This window comes from Coffea arabica, chromosome 4c (assembly GCF_036785885.1).
Source record: "Coffea arabica cultivar ET-39 chromosome 4c, Coffea Arabica ET-39 HiFi, whole genome shotgun sequence".
In the NCBI taxonomy this organism is placed as follows: domain Eukaryota; kingdom Viridiplantae; phylum Streptophyta; class Magnoliopsida; order Gentianales; family Rubiaceae; genus Coffea; species Coffea arabica.
In genome coordinates this window covers 16,485,962-16,499,413 of record NC_092316.1, presented here as the reverse complement: position 1 = coordinate 16,499,413, position 13,452 = coordinate 16,485,962, and the positions used below count along the sequence as shown (strand labels likewise).

General features: G+C 34.5%; 1 protein-coding gene and 1 non-coding gene across 2 annotated transcripts; one reads left to right on the top strand and one right to left on the bottom strand.

Annotated features, from left to right (window-relative positions):
• Positions 1-417: 417 nt before the first annotated feature.
• LOC113739058 (zinc finger BED domain-containing protein RICESLEEPER 2-like) lies at positions 418-2,648 on the bottom strand. Its single transcript, XM_027266304.2, has 2 exons — positions 579-2,648; positions 418-486 (listed from the first exon to the last, which is right to left on the bottom strand). Exons 1-2 carry the CDS (start codon positions 2,646-2,648, stop codon positions 418-420), a joined length of 2,139 nt encoding a protein of 712 aa, XP_027122105.1.
• A 4,457-nt stretch (positions 2,649-7,105) lies between these two features.
• On the top strand, positions 7,106-7,211 carry LOC113740510 (small nucleolar RNA R71). Its single transcript, XR_003460505.1, has one exon. It is a non-coding gene; the product is annotated as a small nucleolar RNA R71 (small nucleolar RNA).
• Positions 7,212-13,452: the final 6,241 nt, after the last annotated feature.

Below are 13,452 nucleotides of genomic sequence, written 5' to 3'. Positions count from 1 at the left end.
ATTACAATGTCCAAACCACATCAAATTACAAGAAGTTTAAACTGCAGCAAGAAGTTAAAACTACACCAAATGACAATACAAGAAGTTAAAACTTCAGCAAACCAGGTCAGATTACCACGTCCACACCAAAATGTCCACATTACAACATGAAAAATTATATAAACAGCCACATTACAATATCAACAGCCACCAGTAATCCAAACCAGATCAGATTATCACATGTCCACACCAAAATATCCAAACCAGATCAGATTACAACATGTCCAACCCAAAATGTCCAAACCAGATCAGATTATAACATGAAAAATTACATAAACAGCCACCAAGCAACATCAACTGTCCAAACCAGATCAGATTACAACATAAAAAATTACATAAACTATCACCAAGCAACATCAACGGACAACAGCCACCAAATCAGTCATTGAATGATTCAGGAAGTTCAACTTCTTCAAATGTGATTGATTCGGCCACATCAAGTGATTCCTACAGAATAAAAGTATGAAAGTTAAAAAATTCATCAAAATCAGAAATAAGGCAACTGTAACAACAACAAAAACATCCAATCAATTACTTACACGAGACTTATTCTTTAGGCCATGAAGACTGTGGATCCAATCGTTGCCGCAAAACAACATTTGCACCGTCTCAACCGACATAGAAGCTTGTCGATCATCAATGACTCTCCCTCCAGCGCTGAAGGTAGATTCTGAAGCCACAGTGGTAACAGGAACGGAGAGTATATTGGCAGCCATTCTCGACAAGATAGGAAATCTCAATCTTTCTCCTTTCCACCAACCCAAAACATCCAGATTTGCCCTTGCATCACAAGCATACCTACTTTCCTCTAAATAAATATCTAAATCTGATTTTTCTGGTGGAGCCCTATCAATTTCACTCACATGCATGTGAAACTTTTCTTTGCCAGTTAAAACGATGGGTGCAGTCATTTTCTGTTTCTTACTAGAAGAAGTAGAACCTTCATTTTGTCTCCTTTTTACAACCCACCTCTGTTGTTCAGAATGGGAAACAACATGACAATCTACATATTCATTGTAAAGCTCATAAAGAATGTCTCTAATCTCAGCCATGAATCTAGGAGTTGCATCCTCACCATAAATCACCGGAAAAGCATGATTAATAAGGAACATTTTGTATCTCGGATCCAAAATTGCACCCAAAGATAGCAACACATTACTTTTTCCCCAATACTTATCAAATTTAGCAGACATACTTCCAGCCATTGCCTGAATATGCTCAAAAGGATCAAGAGCTTTTTCATTTAAAAGCTCTTTAATCCTATAGAACTCTACAAGAAAAATGTTAGCTGTTGGATACTCAGACTCGGAAATCATATCAGTGATTTCATGAAATATTCCTAGAAATTTGCACACTTCTTTCACTTTCATCCACTCAAAATCAGTAGGAACATAGTGAAATCCAGGGTCTATGTTTGCATATCTTGGAAAGACATCCTTGAACTCTAAACCTGAAACTAACATCAAATAGGTGCTATTCCACCTTGTTGGACAGTCCAAAATTAGTTTTCTAGAGGGCAACTGAAGCTGTTTTTTAATTTTGGCAAATTCAAGAAGCCTAGATTCTGAATTGTTCAAGTATTTTATCCCTTCTCTAACAACATCAATCACACCACCAAGTTGACCAAGACCATCTTGCACTAAGAGATTAAGTATATGTGCACAACCTCTAACATGAAAAATTTTTCCTCCAATACTTAATCTCTTTCTTAGAGAAAAATCCTCTCTAAGTCTCCTAATGCACACATCATTGTATGAAGCATTATCAACAGTTATGCTAGAAACCTTATTCTCAATCCCCCAATCAATGAAGCACTTACTTAGAGCATCAGCTATAATAACTCCAGTATGAGAAGGAGGAACATTGCAAAAATTCAACACACGTTTTTGAAGCACCCAATCAGAATCAATAAAATGACCAGTCACAACCATATATTGAATTTTTTGACCAGATTTCCACAAATCAGTTGTAATACTAATCCTACCAGCACCTTTCAACAATGATTTCAGTTTCCTTTTTTCAATTGTATAAGTACTCATACAATCTTCCTTAACAGTCTGCCGATTAATCTTTTTATAAAACAGAGAATCTGCTTTCATGAATTTGTTGAAAACTACATGCTCCATCATAGAAAAGGGGTACTCATGTGCAAGAATCATGTGTGACGCAAGTTCTCTTACCTTGGCATAATCATACGAGAAATTTGTGATGGAAGTGATACCATCACTTCCACCTTCGGTGAATGAAAGCACTTGTTGCTTTTGTTTGCTTTGCTCCCCAATGGCCATCTTTCTTTGGAGGCAAGAAGTCAGGTGTCTCTTGTGCTGAGATGTGGCTCCGGTTGTACTCTTGGTGAAAAGCTCCTTGCAATGGTTGCACTTCACTTTGACCGTCCCATTATCTAGCACTACTTCAGTCATTTCATCCCATATGCTGGATTTCTTCTTCCTTTGCTTTTTCTCAAAAGGACCAGCTCCTCCATCTCCATCTACTTGCTGTCCTCCTTCATTGCCATCATCTTCTATTATTTCTATTTCTTCTTCACTCATCTCATCAGCTCTTTCTTCGTTGTAATTCAATTGTTCCACGTCTTCATTATTTTGCTCCATCGCAGGACTTGATGATGAACCTTGAAATGAGTTGAATGGAGAGCTGCCTTAATAAAAAACATTTAATAACCAATACAGATTCTGATTAGTTAAAACAGAAATTTAGAATAACATTTCTAAGAAATAAGGTACAAAAGTAATAAAACGGATTTCAAAAAATAATGCCCACTTCAAGCTAATTTTAACATTTCTTTAACTTGTTCCTATCTCAATTCTCAAGCTTACATTCAGATTAATGAAATAACAGAGAAAAGCTCTTAAAAACTCTTAAAATGGCAATCCAAACAAGGGACAGTGATGAATTCCAGGGAAATACTGAATCCATAGTTCCATTTAGTTTGTGCATGGGGACAGTAATGAAAGGACAGTAGAATGGCATTTCTAGTAAACATTTATTCAAGATGGATAGTATAGGTTAGCCCAGAGCTGTATGGGGACAACTATCCAAGATGGATGGTAGACATTTATTCACATGCTAAGGCCATAATTAATCATAATAAAAGGGCTTCTAATAGTCAATTTGCTGCATAAAAACCCATCTGCCATGGCTGGATATTTAACCATCACCAGTTTCAAAACAACAATTTGGGCAAGTGATTTAAGGTTCCAGAAGTATGTCTACAACCGTCACAGTAATCGAGTTCCAGAACTATTTGTTGTTTTCTTTGCTGCCTTGTTCTATGCAAAGTCCCAATCTTTTTTATTTTCTTAAAAAAAATTCCATGGGAAGTTTTTGGCTTTGTCAGTAAGTGATAATGAAGAAAAAACTACAAGCAAAATGACAATAAATCTGCAAAATGCATACCCGTGCGGTCTCCGTGGCTGGCAGTTGCTAAGACTTTAAAAATATAATATAATGGATCAGTATACAAAGTCCTGAAATCTTGCAGATTTTGCAAGATATAAAATGTAGGAAAGCGAGCGAAAGTGGAAGAAATGTTTTTGATTTTCCTAGTAAACAAGCGTATATGAAAGAAAAAATAACTAATTTTTCTTTACTTTCTCACACTTTTCCCTGCAACAAACACTACTCCAGAGATCAAGATAGGCACTATGGCGAAAATTTTTTACTGGGGTATGGCCTATTTCAACGGCTCTCACTCAGTGACACAGTAAACATGTGAACAGAAATCAACCATGGCAAATAATTATCAAAACATCAAGGCTATGATAAAAAAACCATCAAGGCTACTTACTAGAATGCAGTGAATCCGGGTATGGTAGAGGCCCCTGGCGGCTGGCTCTACCGAGATGGCTCCGTATGGCACTGCTCCGTATGGTGGCTGCGGCTGTGGAATGGGAAAGAGATGACAGAAAGGGGAAATAAAAAATTAGGGATGGCGCTTGGCGGTGAGAATGGAGGCTACGGGGTGCGGTAGCGCGAGAATGGCGGCTGCGGCTGTGGAATGGGAAAATAGATGACAAAAAGGGGAAATCAAAAATTAGGGATGGCGCCTGGCGGTGAGAATGGAGGCTGTGGGATGCGGCGTGAGAATGGAGGTTAAGGGATACGGCGTGCGGTGATGTGGGAATGGAGGCTGCGGGGGTGACGGCTGTGGGAGGAGAAAACGAAAGACCAAAGGAGGAAAGCATGAATTAGGGCTACAGATGGACGGGAGATGCCTTTGACTAGAGTACCACATACACGTGGAAATGACAAAAATGCTCTTATTTTTCGAGCCTACCGAGCTCAAACGAGCCGAGCCCTACTCGGCTCGTATATTTAACGAGTACTTATTAGAGCTCGAGCTCGGCTCGTTTCTCTCTGTTAACGAGCCAAGCCAAGCTCTTATCGAGCCGGGTCGAGCTCGGCTCGCGAGCTGCCCGGTTCGATTAACAGCTCTATTTAGAATCATTAGTGATCTCTAGTGGAGTCACTAAGTTCTCGTGCCCTATTTTTTGAAATGAAAATAGTGTTTGATGAAACATGTGTTTTTGATTTATAAAATGAAGAAAATGGCCTAAAATGGGACTTTTGAAAATGCGATAGTTTGGCCCCAAAAGAATAGTCTAAAAATGGGGTTTTTTTTTTTTAAAAAAAAAGTCGCCACTTGATATTGAATTTAAGTGCATTAGTTCACCAAAAAAAAGTTTTAGAAAAATAAAATAAAAGAAAATCCCTTTTTTACACTATTCCATATTTTTTAAAATGAAAGAAAAAAGTTTCGAAGTCACGGTTGAAAAAATGGAAGGTAAAGGTTCAATCAACTCAAACTTAAGACATACTTTCAACCTATCCTAAGTTAATTGCTTGGTTTAGTCAAAAATTTCATAATTTAACTTTCAAATTTATCACATTTGGATATTTCTATGTGGATGTAAATCTAAACCTAAGAAGGGTATTGAGAGGGACAAAATGTCATTTCAATGTCTAGCTATTACTAATCGCATTAATTGCCAAATCCAAAAATAATCTCTTTATGTATGCAAAAAAATGAGACTCAAAAAGAAATAAAATTTATAATGTATACATATAAGTATATATAACCAAAGAGAGGGAAATGAAACATAACAAGTATGGGGGGAAGAAAACTCATGATATAGTTTTTCTTCTTACAGAGGGGTAATAGTCTGCTACAAATAAAAAGTCATAATCATTTATTTCCCATATCCGAAGTTGACTCTTCTAACCTAACAAGCAAAAGGACTATCTAATTTTCTAATTTCTAAATGAGATACAATTCTAAATGTAATCGATTGTACACATATGGGGTAAGGGAATAAAATAAGGAAAATTAACATGCAAATGACAAAAATGCTAAAAATAGAAAAATATGCATAAAATGAAATAAAGGAATGCAATACATAGATCTAGTACGTGATGGGACCTATAAGTGGCCCATTTCTAAATATTCTCTTTAGCATTGGACTAACAAGAAAGTGGAAAAAAATCACAACTAGCATTGGACTAATTTGATGATATTATGTACTCATTATTTATAATAATAAAATATATAAAACATAATTAAAACAAATAAACATATACGAGTACATAGGACACATAACATATAGCATAATATCTATATGTAAGATGCTGAGGAAAGCAACTAAATCATGTAAGCACATAAGTCACATAAACATGCAAATCCTATCTATTACATTTGGAACCTAACTACAATCTAAAAGAGGGTTATAGAAAATAACCTATCTAATCTATTTATTACATTCGTCTATCAAATTACAATTTTTGTAAACAAGAAAAATATAACCTATCTATTATATCTTAGGTATTTGAATACCCCTCAAATAGTTATAAAAGTTAAACTAAATAAATATAAAAATTAATATAAACTTAAAGTAAATAAATAAAGAAAACACATAAAAACATATAAACACATAGGAGTGCATAAGAGCACAAAATCGGAATTTAAGATGTAATAAGGTTACCTCCTTTTTGAAGTATTGACTAAGTGAGGGGAAATTGACCTATTTATGATCAAGAATCAACAAAGGAATCAATGTATCAATTTAATTGAAAATACTTTAAAAGAGAGTGTAAGCATATACTAAATGCGCCTTATCAAGCCAAAAAAAAATGTAAATAAACTTAAAACACTTTAAATTTGCAAATTAAATATATCCAAGCAAAGCATAAGTAATAATTAAACAAAGAGAGCAATTATAATTGAGAAAGTTAGAACTTTGTCATACACTAGATTCTGATGGTAGAAAATGGATACACATCAGAATCTAATGTATGAAAGGTATATCCTTCGCATTCTCCCTATGATTGACCTCAATTTTACTAGGTAAGTCCCCATGATTCGTAGGGTTAATTGAGTTGACTATCTGACTAATTTACATTTCCATGCTTCTATTCATATTCACGAGTTGGTTCATTATACTCTCTGTCTGTTCAAATCTCTCATTCACCTTCTCCAACTTGTCCATGACATGATAGTTAACTTTTCTAAAATAATTTCCCAAACAGATTTAGCATCAAAATGGGGCAAGCTTATGTTAGAAACCTGGAGGGTTATTTGGCCTTAGCTTGATTTTACTCCCTCTACCCAAAATGGGGTTGATTTTTCCGCCCAAGATTATAAATATAGTTGTAGGTGTTATTGTTGTTATTGTCTAGGGAAATTATTAACATACTGGACCTCTTCTCCATTCATGCACTCACCATTTTACAAGGTTTTCCCATACGTAGAACAACATAAAACGGGCTCAGAATTAATAGCACTAATATTCGATTACTTACCAAGCAAATTAACAATATTATTTACCCTAGCATTTAACATATTCAAAACATCAATTTCATATATATTTGCAAGCCTTTTAGAATTGCCTCTATTCGTAGTCCACTGGTAACTACTAGAAGCCATCTCCTCCAAAAACTCATATGCATTCTCAATTGATTTATCTATCAAAACTCCACATACAGCTGCATCAATTGTAATTCTCGTGGGAGATATTAGACCATTGTAAAAAGTTACACTGCTAATCACTCGAGAAGGCCATGGTGAGGACACTTCGTTTGTAGGTTCTCGTACCTTCCAATGCCTAATATAAAGATTCACCAACGAAATGACAAAAGGTAGCTATATCATTCCTAAACTTGGCAGTTTATTGGGAGCAAAATATTTAGTCATGAAAGCAATTGAAAGATCATTCCAAGTAGCAAAAATGTTTGCAGATTTAAAATTTAGCCATATCTTAGCCTTATATCGTAGAGAGAAAAGGTATAATCTCAACTTGATGGGATCCTCGCTCGCTCCAAACAACTTTATAGTGTCACAAATCTCTAAAAAATTTGCCAAGTGAGCATTTGGATCCTCAGTAGAGTTTCCTCCAAACTAGTCTTGCTACGCCATCTGGATTAAGGCAAGTTTCAACTCAAAGATATTCGCAGCAACAACAGGACGAATGATGCTTGTCCATGCTCTCGAGATGTCTGGCAATGTGATATCATGCGATGCCTTAGCATTCGCTTGATTGGAGACCTTGTTTGCCATCTCCTTTTGGGTTGTGTTTAACTCCTTCAAATTGAATTCTTCTCCTTGCCCATAATGTCCTCTTGATTTCTGGGCCAATAGGCTAAATCCCGCGTGAAGCACAGTGCATGTACTAAAAGATAAAAAGTAATAAAAACATGTTTTAGCACCCAAGCAAAGAAGGAAATTTTTTTTTTAAAAAAAAAAGAAAATTGTCTAAAGTAATACTAAAGGAAATTCTTAATCATGATATTGCACAATTCTTTCCTCGGCAACGGCATTAAAAACTTGATGTGAATTTTAAATTAAATCTAACTTCTCATTTGCAACTGCATAGTTTGTTCACCAGTTCAAGGAAAAAATTAGGTGTCAATTCTACAGAAAAAGAAAGTCAGCAACCAAAACTGTTCAAATTACTCTATTATTTTTATGTCAAATCGCCACAAGAGATTTGAAAAATTCAAATAACACTACTCAAATTAATTAAGAATATGCGAAAGCAGAGTTTATCTTTGAAGTTGTATGGGAGTTAGAGCAGGATTTTCCTTTAGATAATTCCCGCCACACTATGTGAATACGGATTGGTCTGTTTTCTGAAATCAAATGGAGTCTTGAAACTTTATATAGTTTATAGAAAAATAAGGCCTTTTGGCCCACGCCAAAATTTTTTAATGAAGAAATCAAATTTTCAATTGGGAGTTCAGTTCAGAACATTCTTAAAATGCATAATATCTCAAACCGCACATGATTGTCGTAGGCAGGCCTCCGGCCCAAAGGGAAGCCCATTTGGACTACTTTATGTGACAAATTCGAGGTAGATTCTATGGGCCAAAGATACAATTCTTGGGATTTGAGTTACTATATTTCCAAGAAAATTCACTTCTTTTTTTTTTTTTTTTTTGTAAAGAAAAGTTTGAGTAAGTTCGACTCCGATTATCACCACGGATCAGAACAGACCTCTGGGACCATAGGTCGCTTATGTAGATATTTACAAATCACTCATCAGTACAGTCCTTACATCGGCAGTGGAATTCGAACACAAGACCTTTTACGAAGAAGTAGTCGTTCTTACCAACTGAGCCAACTTTTATTGATTAGGAAAATTCACTAAAGAATAAAGTGTGGGTGTATGGAATTGTCCGGTTAGTAAAAACTACAGCTTTGTTGTTGAGTTATAGTGTAAAAAAGCACACCTTCGGCTTATATAAAGGAAAGGCAACATCTTGGTTGAAAGCAAATTCAAACTATTCAGGTGAAAATGAATCCAATCATTTTGTCTGAATCTAGCAAAGCACTATCATGAAAAAACCCAATTTTTTTTAATATAAAATTATATATAACTCACAATTGTGGGATGAATACAAGAAATTAAAAAAGATCATAACTAATTCAAACTACAATTAACTCCCACTAGTGGGACAAAATACTAACATAAAGTTAAAAGAGGCTCATATTTTGGTGAGATTTGAAGTCAGAGTCTCCAGATCCTCACACATTTCATTAGATCAATGGGATCTAATTTTTTCCCTTGTTATAGAAAGTTGCCAATTTTGCTTGAAAAGTCCAGTTATTGGTGCTTTTCATTCCGATGATTGACTTGTTTGTCATCCTTTTATTTGTTCTATTTCTTTTGTGTATAGAAACATGCTGTTAAAAAGAAGAATTTGAGGATTGAGCTGCTTGTGATATTTTATAATGATGTCTGTTCATATCATCTTCTTTTACCCTTCTTGATTTTTATTCTATTTATCCAATTTTTGTCTTACATTGTTCTCTTATCATAGATAATTGCAGCCATAGAATCCAATTTTCCTATGGATATCAGGATTTCCATTGTTGACAGTTAATTTTTTCTAATAACAAACGGTATTCAGATAAAATTCCTATTTGTTGTTTATGAAACCTTGGCATATATCGAGACGACAGCCCTCTAATAGAGATTTAGCGAAAAGAAGAAACAAAGAGCTGATTTTTTTAAAAATAGTTTGAGGAATGGAAACTGAATTTCCGTTTGGTTCTCCTAGAAAACAACTTTCCTTTTTTGAGCTTGTTGTTAAGGAATTGGAAACAAAAATTATAAAATTGAAAAGGTCATATTTTCTAGCCCTGGAAGTTTTTACCTGGAGGGTACTACCCTCTCTGATGTTTGATGTAAAATGCATTCATATGTTGTGACTTGTCAAGTTAAAAGTCCTGCATTTGAGTAAAGCGATAATTTCATAATCGTTCCTTGAGGTTTATGACAACTGTAGGCAGTACTCCCTAAGTTTGATAAATTACACCTATTTCCTCCTATGGTGTGAAATGACAAAAATAGCCATCATGAGTTACTATAACGTCTCCATGAAGGTAAATAATGCATTTAAGTTAAATTCAACAAATCATTAAGAAAGAGCAATAGATTATATCCTGTCTTCGCAACCAAAATCACCACACTGTTACTAAATATAGTCATTGTTTAAAATGGAAAGAAACTCTAGATTCCTCCAAACAATAGGGTCTTGTTCAACCAGTATCCAAGATTTTTTTAGGTCTATAGGCATAAATGTTATTTTTTTAAAATTTTAAAGGAAGACGAACACTTTCTATAGATAATTTTCTTAAAGCATGTGAGTATTTATAGTTGAAAATTACTAAGGAGATGCGGGCAATCTTGCAACTAGACTCTGCTTCTTATCCTTATGTGGGATCCAAGGTTGTAAGGGAGTAATACTCCTTATTTAATTTTCGTTTATTTTCAATTATTTCACTATGTGATATGGTATCTTAATAAAAGCAGGAAGTGGCGACCCGACCCTGCGTATAGGGTTTAGCCAGAAAAAAGAAAAAAAAAGGAGCTTTATGTTTGTGGACAGAAATTTAGTAAGGGCAATTTAGGATTGTCAAAAGGATATTTTGCTTACATCAGCAGAGTTAGCCCCAAACAAAATTTTAAGGGAGGTTTCTGTAATTTTTTAACCTGATGGGTACTGTTTGCAAATGTCATAAACCTCAGGGGAGATTTGTGAAATTATCCCTTCAGTAAATGTTGATGTCAAGTTTTCTTCCTGATGTTGTGGTAAAATTAACTATTGTTTGACACCTTTTTCTCACGTGAAAGAAGAGGTAACCAATTTTTTTCTGGGGGAGTAAACGGTAAGGAACGTACTCTGGGTTTGTTAGAAATTTTCTTTAAGGAAAAATCATCAAATCAGATAATCAAACATCTCTATTTTGCTTATTAAGCTAATGGCCATTATCTGATTCACCTTATACTAGGAGCACAGGAACGGCAGGTCAAGTTGAAAATGAGTAATTACTGTGTCTTTTTCTGGTGAAGTGTCAATTTAACAACAGCAAAAGTTGGTTTGGATAAGCCGTAGGCTTTTGTACTGAAGCTTGTTTGTTTAATTTAATAAGCTTTAAATTATATTCAAGCTTTGCTTGTTTATTTTTTGAGTTGAACTCTAATGTGTTTATATCTTGAGAATGAAATACTATTTAGTTAATAAGATACTTCACTTATAACTAATAAATCATGATTTCGAGTCATCAAGGGAGTAAATGAGAACCATTATTGATCCTTAAGCTCGAATCAAATTGGAGTAGTTTGAATTTTTTTTACATATAAATTTCAATCTTATTAGTGATAGAAGCAAACTTGATCCGAGTTTCAAACTTTAATGAACACAAAATGCTGTTCCTATTTAGTTTGATTAGCTTTTAAATCAAATTTGAACAAGCTTCAAGCGAACCTAGCTCAATTCAAGTACCGAATAATTTGATCCGTCTTCTAGTTCTAGCAAAAATTGTTCATATTTGTGTACTATTTTCTCACATCAGATCTGAGTCTTGTGATTTTTTGGACCAATGGGTTCTTTTGGCCCACCCTTATGTTCATTATCCTGATAATATTTCATAATTTGAAGGACAGGTTGACAATAATTTTCTTCAAAAAAGAATAACATTTTAAAAGACATGTGCTTGTAGCAGGTAAACTTCCCTTCAGAAGACAATTAACTTCTCTGGCTAACAAAATCCAGGTATATTCCTTGTATGATCAAAGATATTGTGTGGGGTTGTGGGACTGTCTGAAGTACTGTAATTTTTCAAGAACCTTACAAACTGTATCCGTGGTTGTGTAGGATACCTTCGGTACCCAACAACCTTAATTCTTTCATTTTAGTAAAATACAAAAATGACTACGCTGTTTAATCGTGCCATGAAACGTCAGGTAAAAGAAAAAAAAGCACAGGCTTGGCTTCTATGAATGAAGGCATCATCTCAGTTGAGACTTGCTGAGCAACTTCAGCTGTCTGGTCAGAAAAAGATATAATCATTTTGTCTGAGTTTAATAGGTAATGTACTATCATGATAGAGCCCAACTCTATTAGATTATTGGGTTCTGATCTTTTGTTTCTTTTTATAGAAAGTTACCAAATTTTCTTGAAATGCTCAATTAAAGGTGCTGTTGAATGTAATGATTGATGACTTGTTTGTTGCCCTTTCTTTTGTTCTTTTTATTTTGGGTCACAAAACAGTTGCAGAAAAGATGAATTTGAGGTTTCAGTGTTTTTTTTTCAGCTGCTTATGATACAATAAAATGATGTTTGTTCATCTTATCTCCTGTTACCCTTCTTGGATTTAAGTGTATTTCTCTAATTTTTTTTCTCTTACCTTGTTCTCTATTCATGGATACTTGCAGGCTGCAGCAATAGACTCTAATTTTGCCCTGGCTTTCTGGATTTCTGTTCATATTTAACAGCTGATTTTCTTGCGATCTTTCCACTTCTGATGCATGATATAATATGCATTTAGACATTGAAACTTGTGAAGTTAGAAGTCCCGGATGTGAGGAAATTTTGATGTCAATTTGGCTTCCTGATGTAGTGGGAAATTAACTACTGTTTGAAATCTCTTTTCTAGGTAAAAGAAGAGGTAAGCAATTGTTCGGTAGGGCCCTAGAAAAACGGTAAGGATCATACTCTGGGTTTACTAGAATTATTCTTTACTGAAAAATCATCCAAAGCCATGGCCTCATTCGCAAATTCTTGGAGGACAAGAACAACTGGTCAAGTCAACTCAAAAAATGAGTGATTGTTGTGTCTTTGTCTAGTGAAGTTGCAAGGAATTGTCTAGTGAAGTTGCAAGGAATCAGAGGGGCAGGAACGGTTGCAAGAAGCAGCGGTTCCTGAAGATTCATAGCCAAGACTTGGCCAAAAAAATAAAAAATGTAAGGTCTACATTGTATCATGTGCATCATATTTGACATAATATGTGGGACCTATAAAATTTTGTTCTATTGTTACACGTTATTGAAAGTGAGTTATATTGTGTTGATACAAAGTTATATTTTATGCATTTTACACAAAATTAACTCGAATAATTTTCTTGACAATTGTTCGGGCCTCGTGTCCTAAGGAATCATAGAGATAAATACAAAGGAAAATTTAAAATTTTCGATTCCTTTAGTAGATTAACTTTTGATTAAATTCATGTGACATAGTCTTGCTAGCAAAAGTTCAGTGAGTATTTATACACAAATAAGTGATGCATATCCTTTTAGAAACCTAAATCTTGTTTTCAAAAGGATTTATCTTCCTTCACAAATTAAATTATAAGTTGGAAAACTTAATCTTTCAAATCCCTACTCAAAATTCTTTTAATCTAAGTTCTGGATATGTTGGCAATACTTATGAGTTATAATTTTTAATAAGGTATAATTAAATCTACACCCCTTATGGTTTAGCCAAACTACCATTGTACCCCCTTGAACTTCTGAAAACAATAGTCATCCCCTTTGACTTAACAGAGGCTAAATGGTGTTAAACTTATTCTTGTGTGGACGTAACTACCCTCCCAAAACTTTATACATTATTAAATACAAA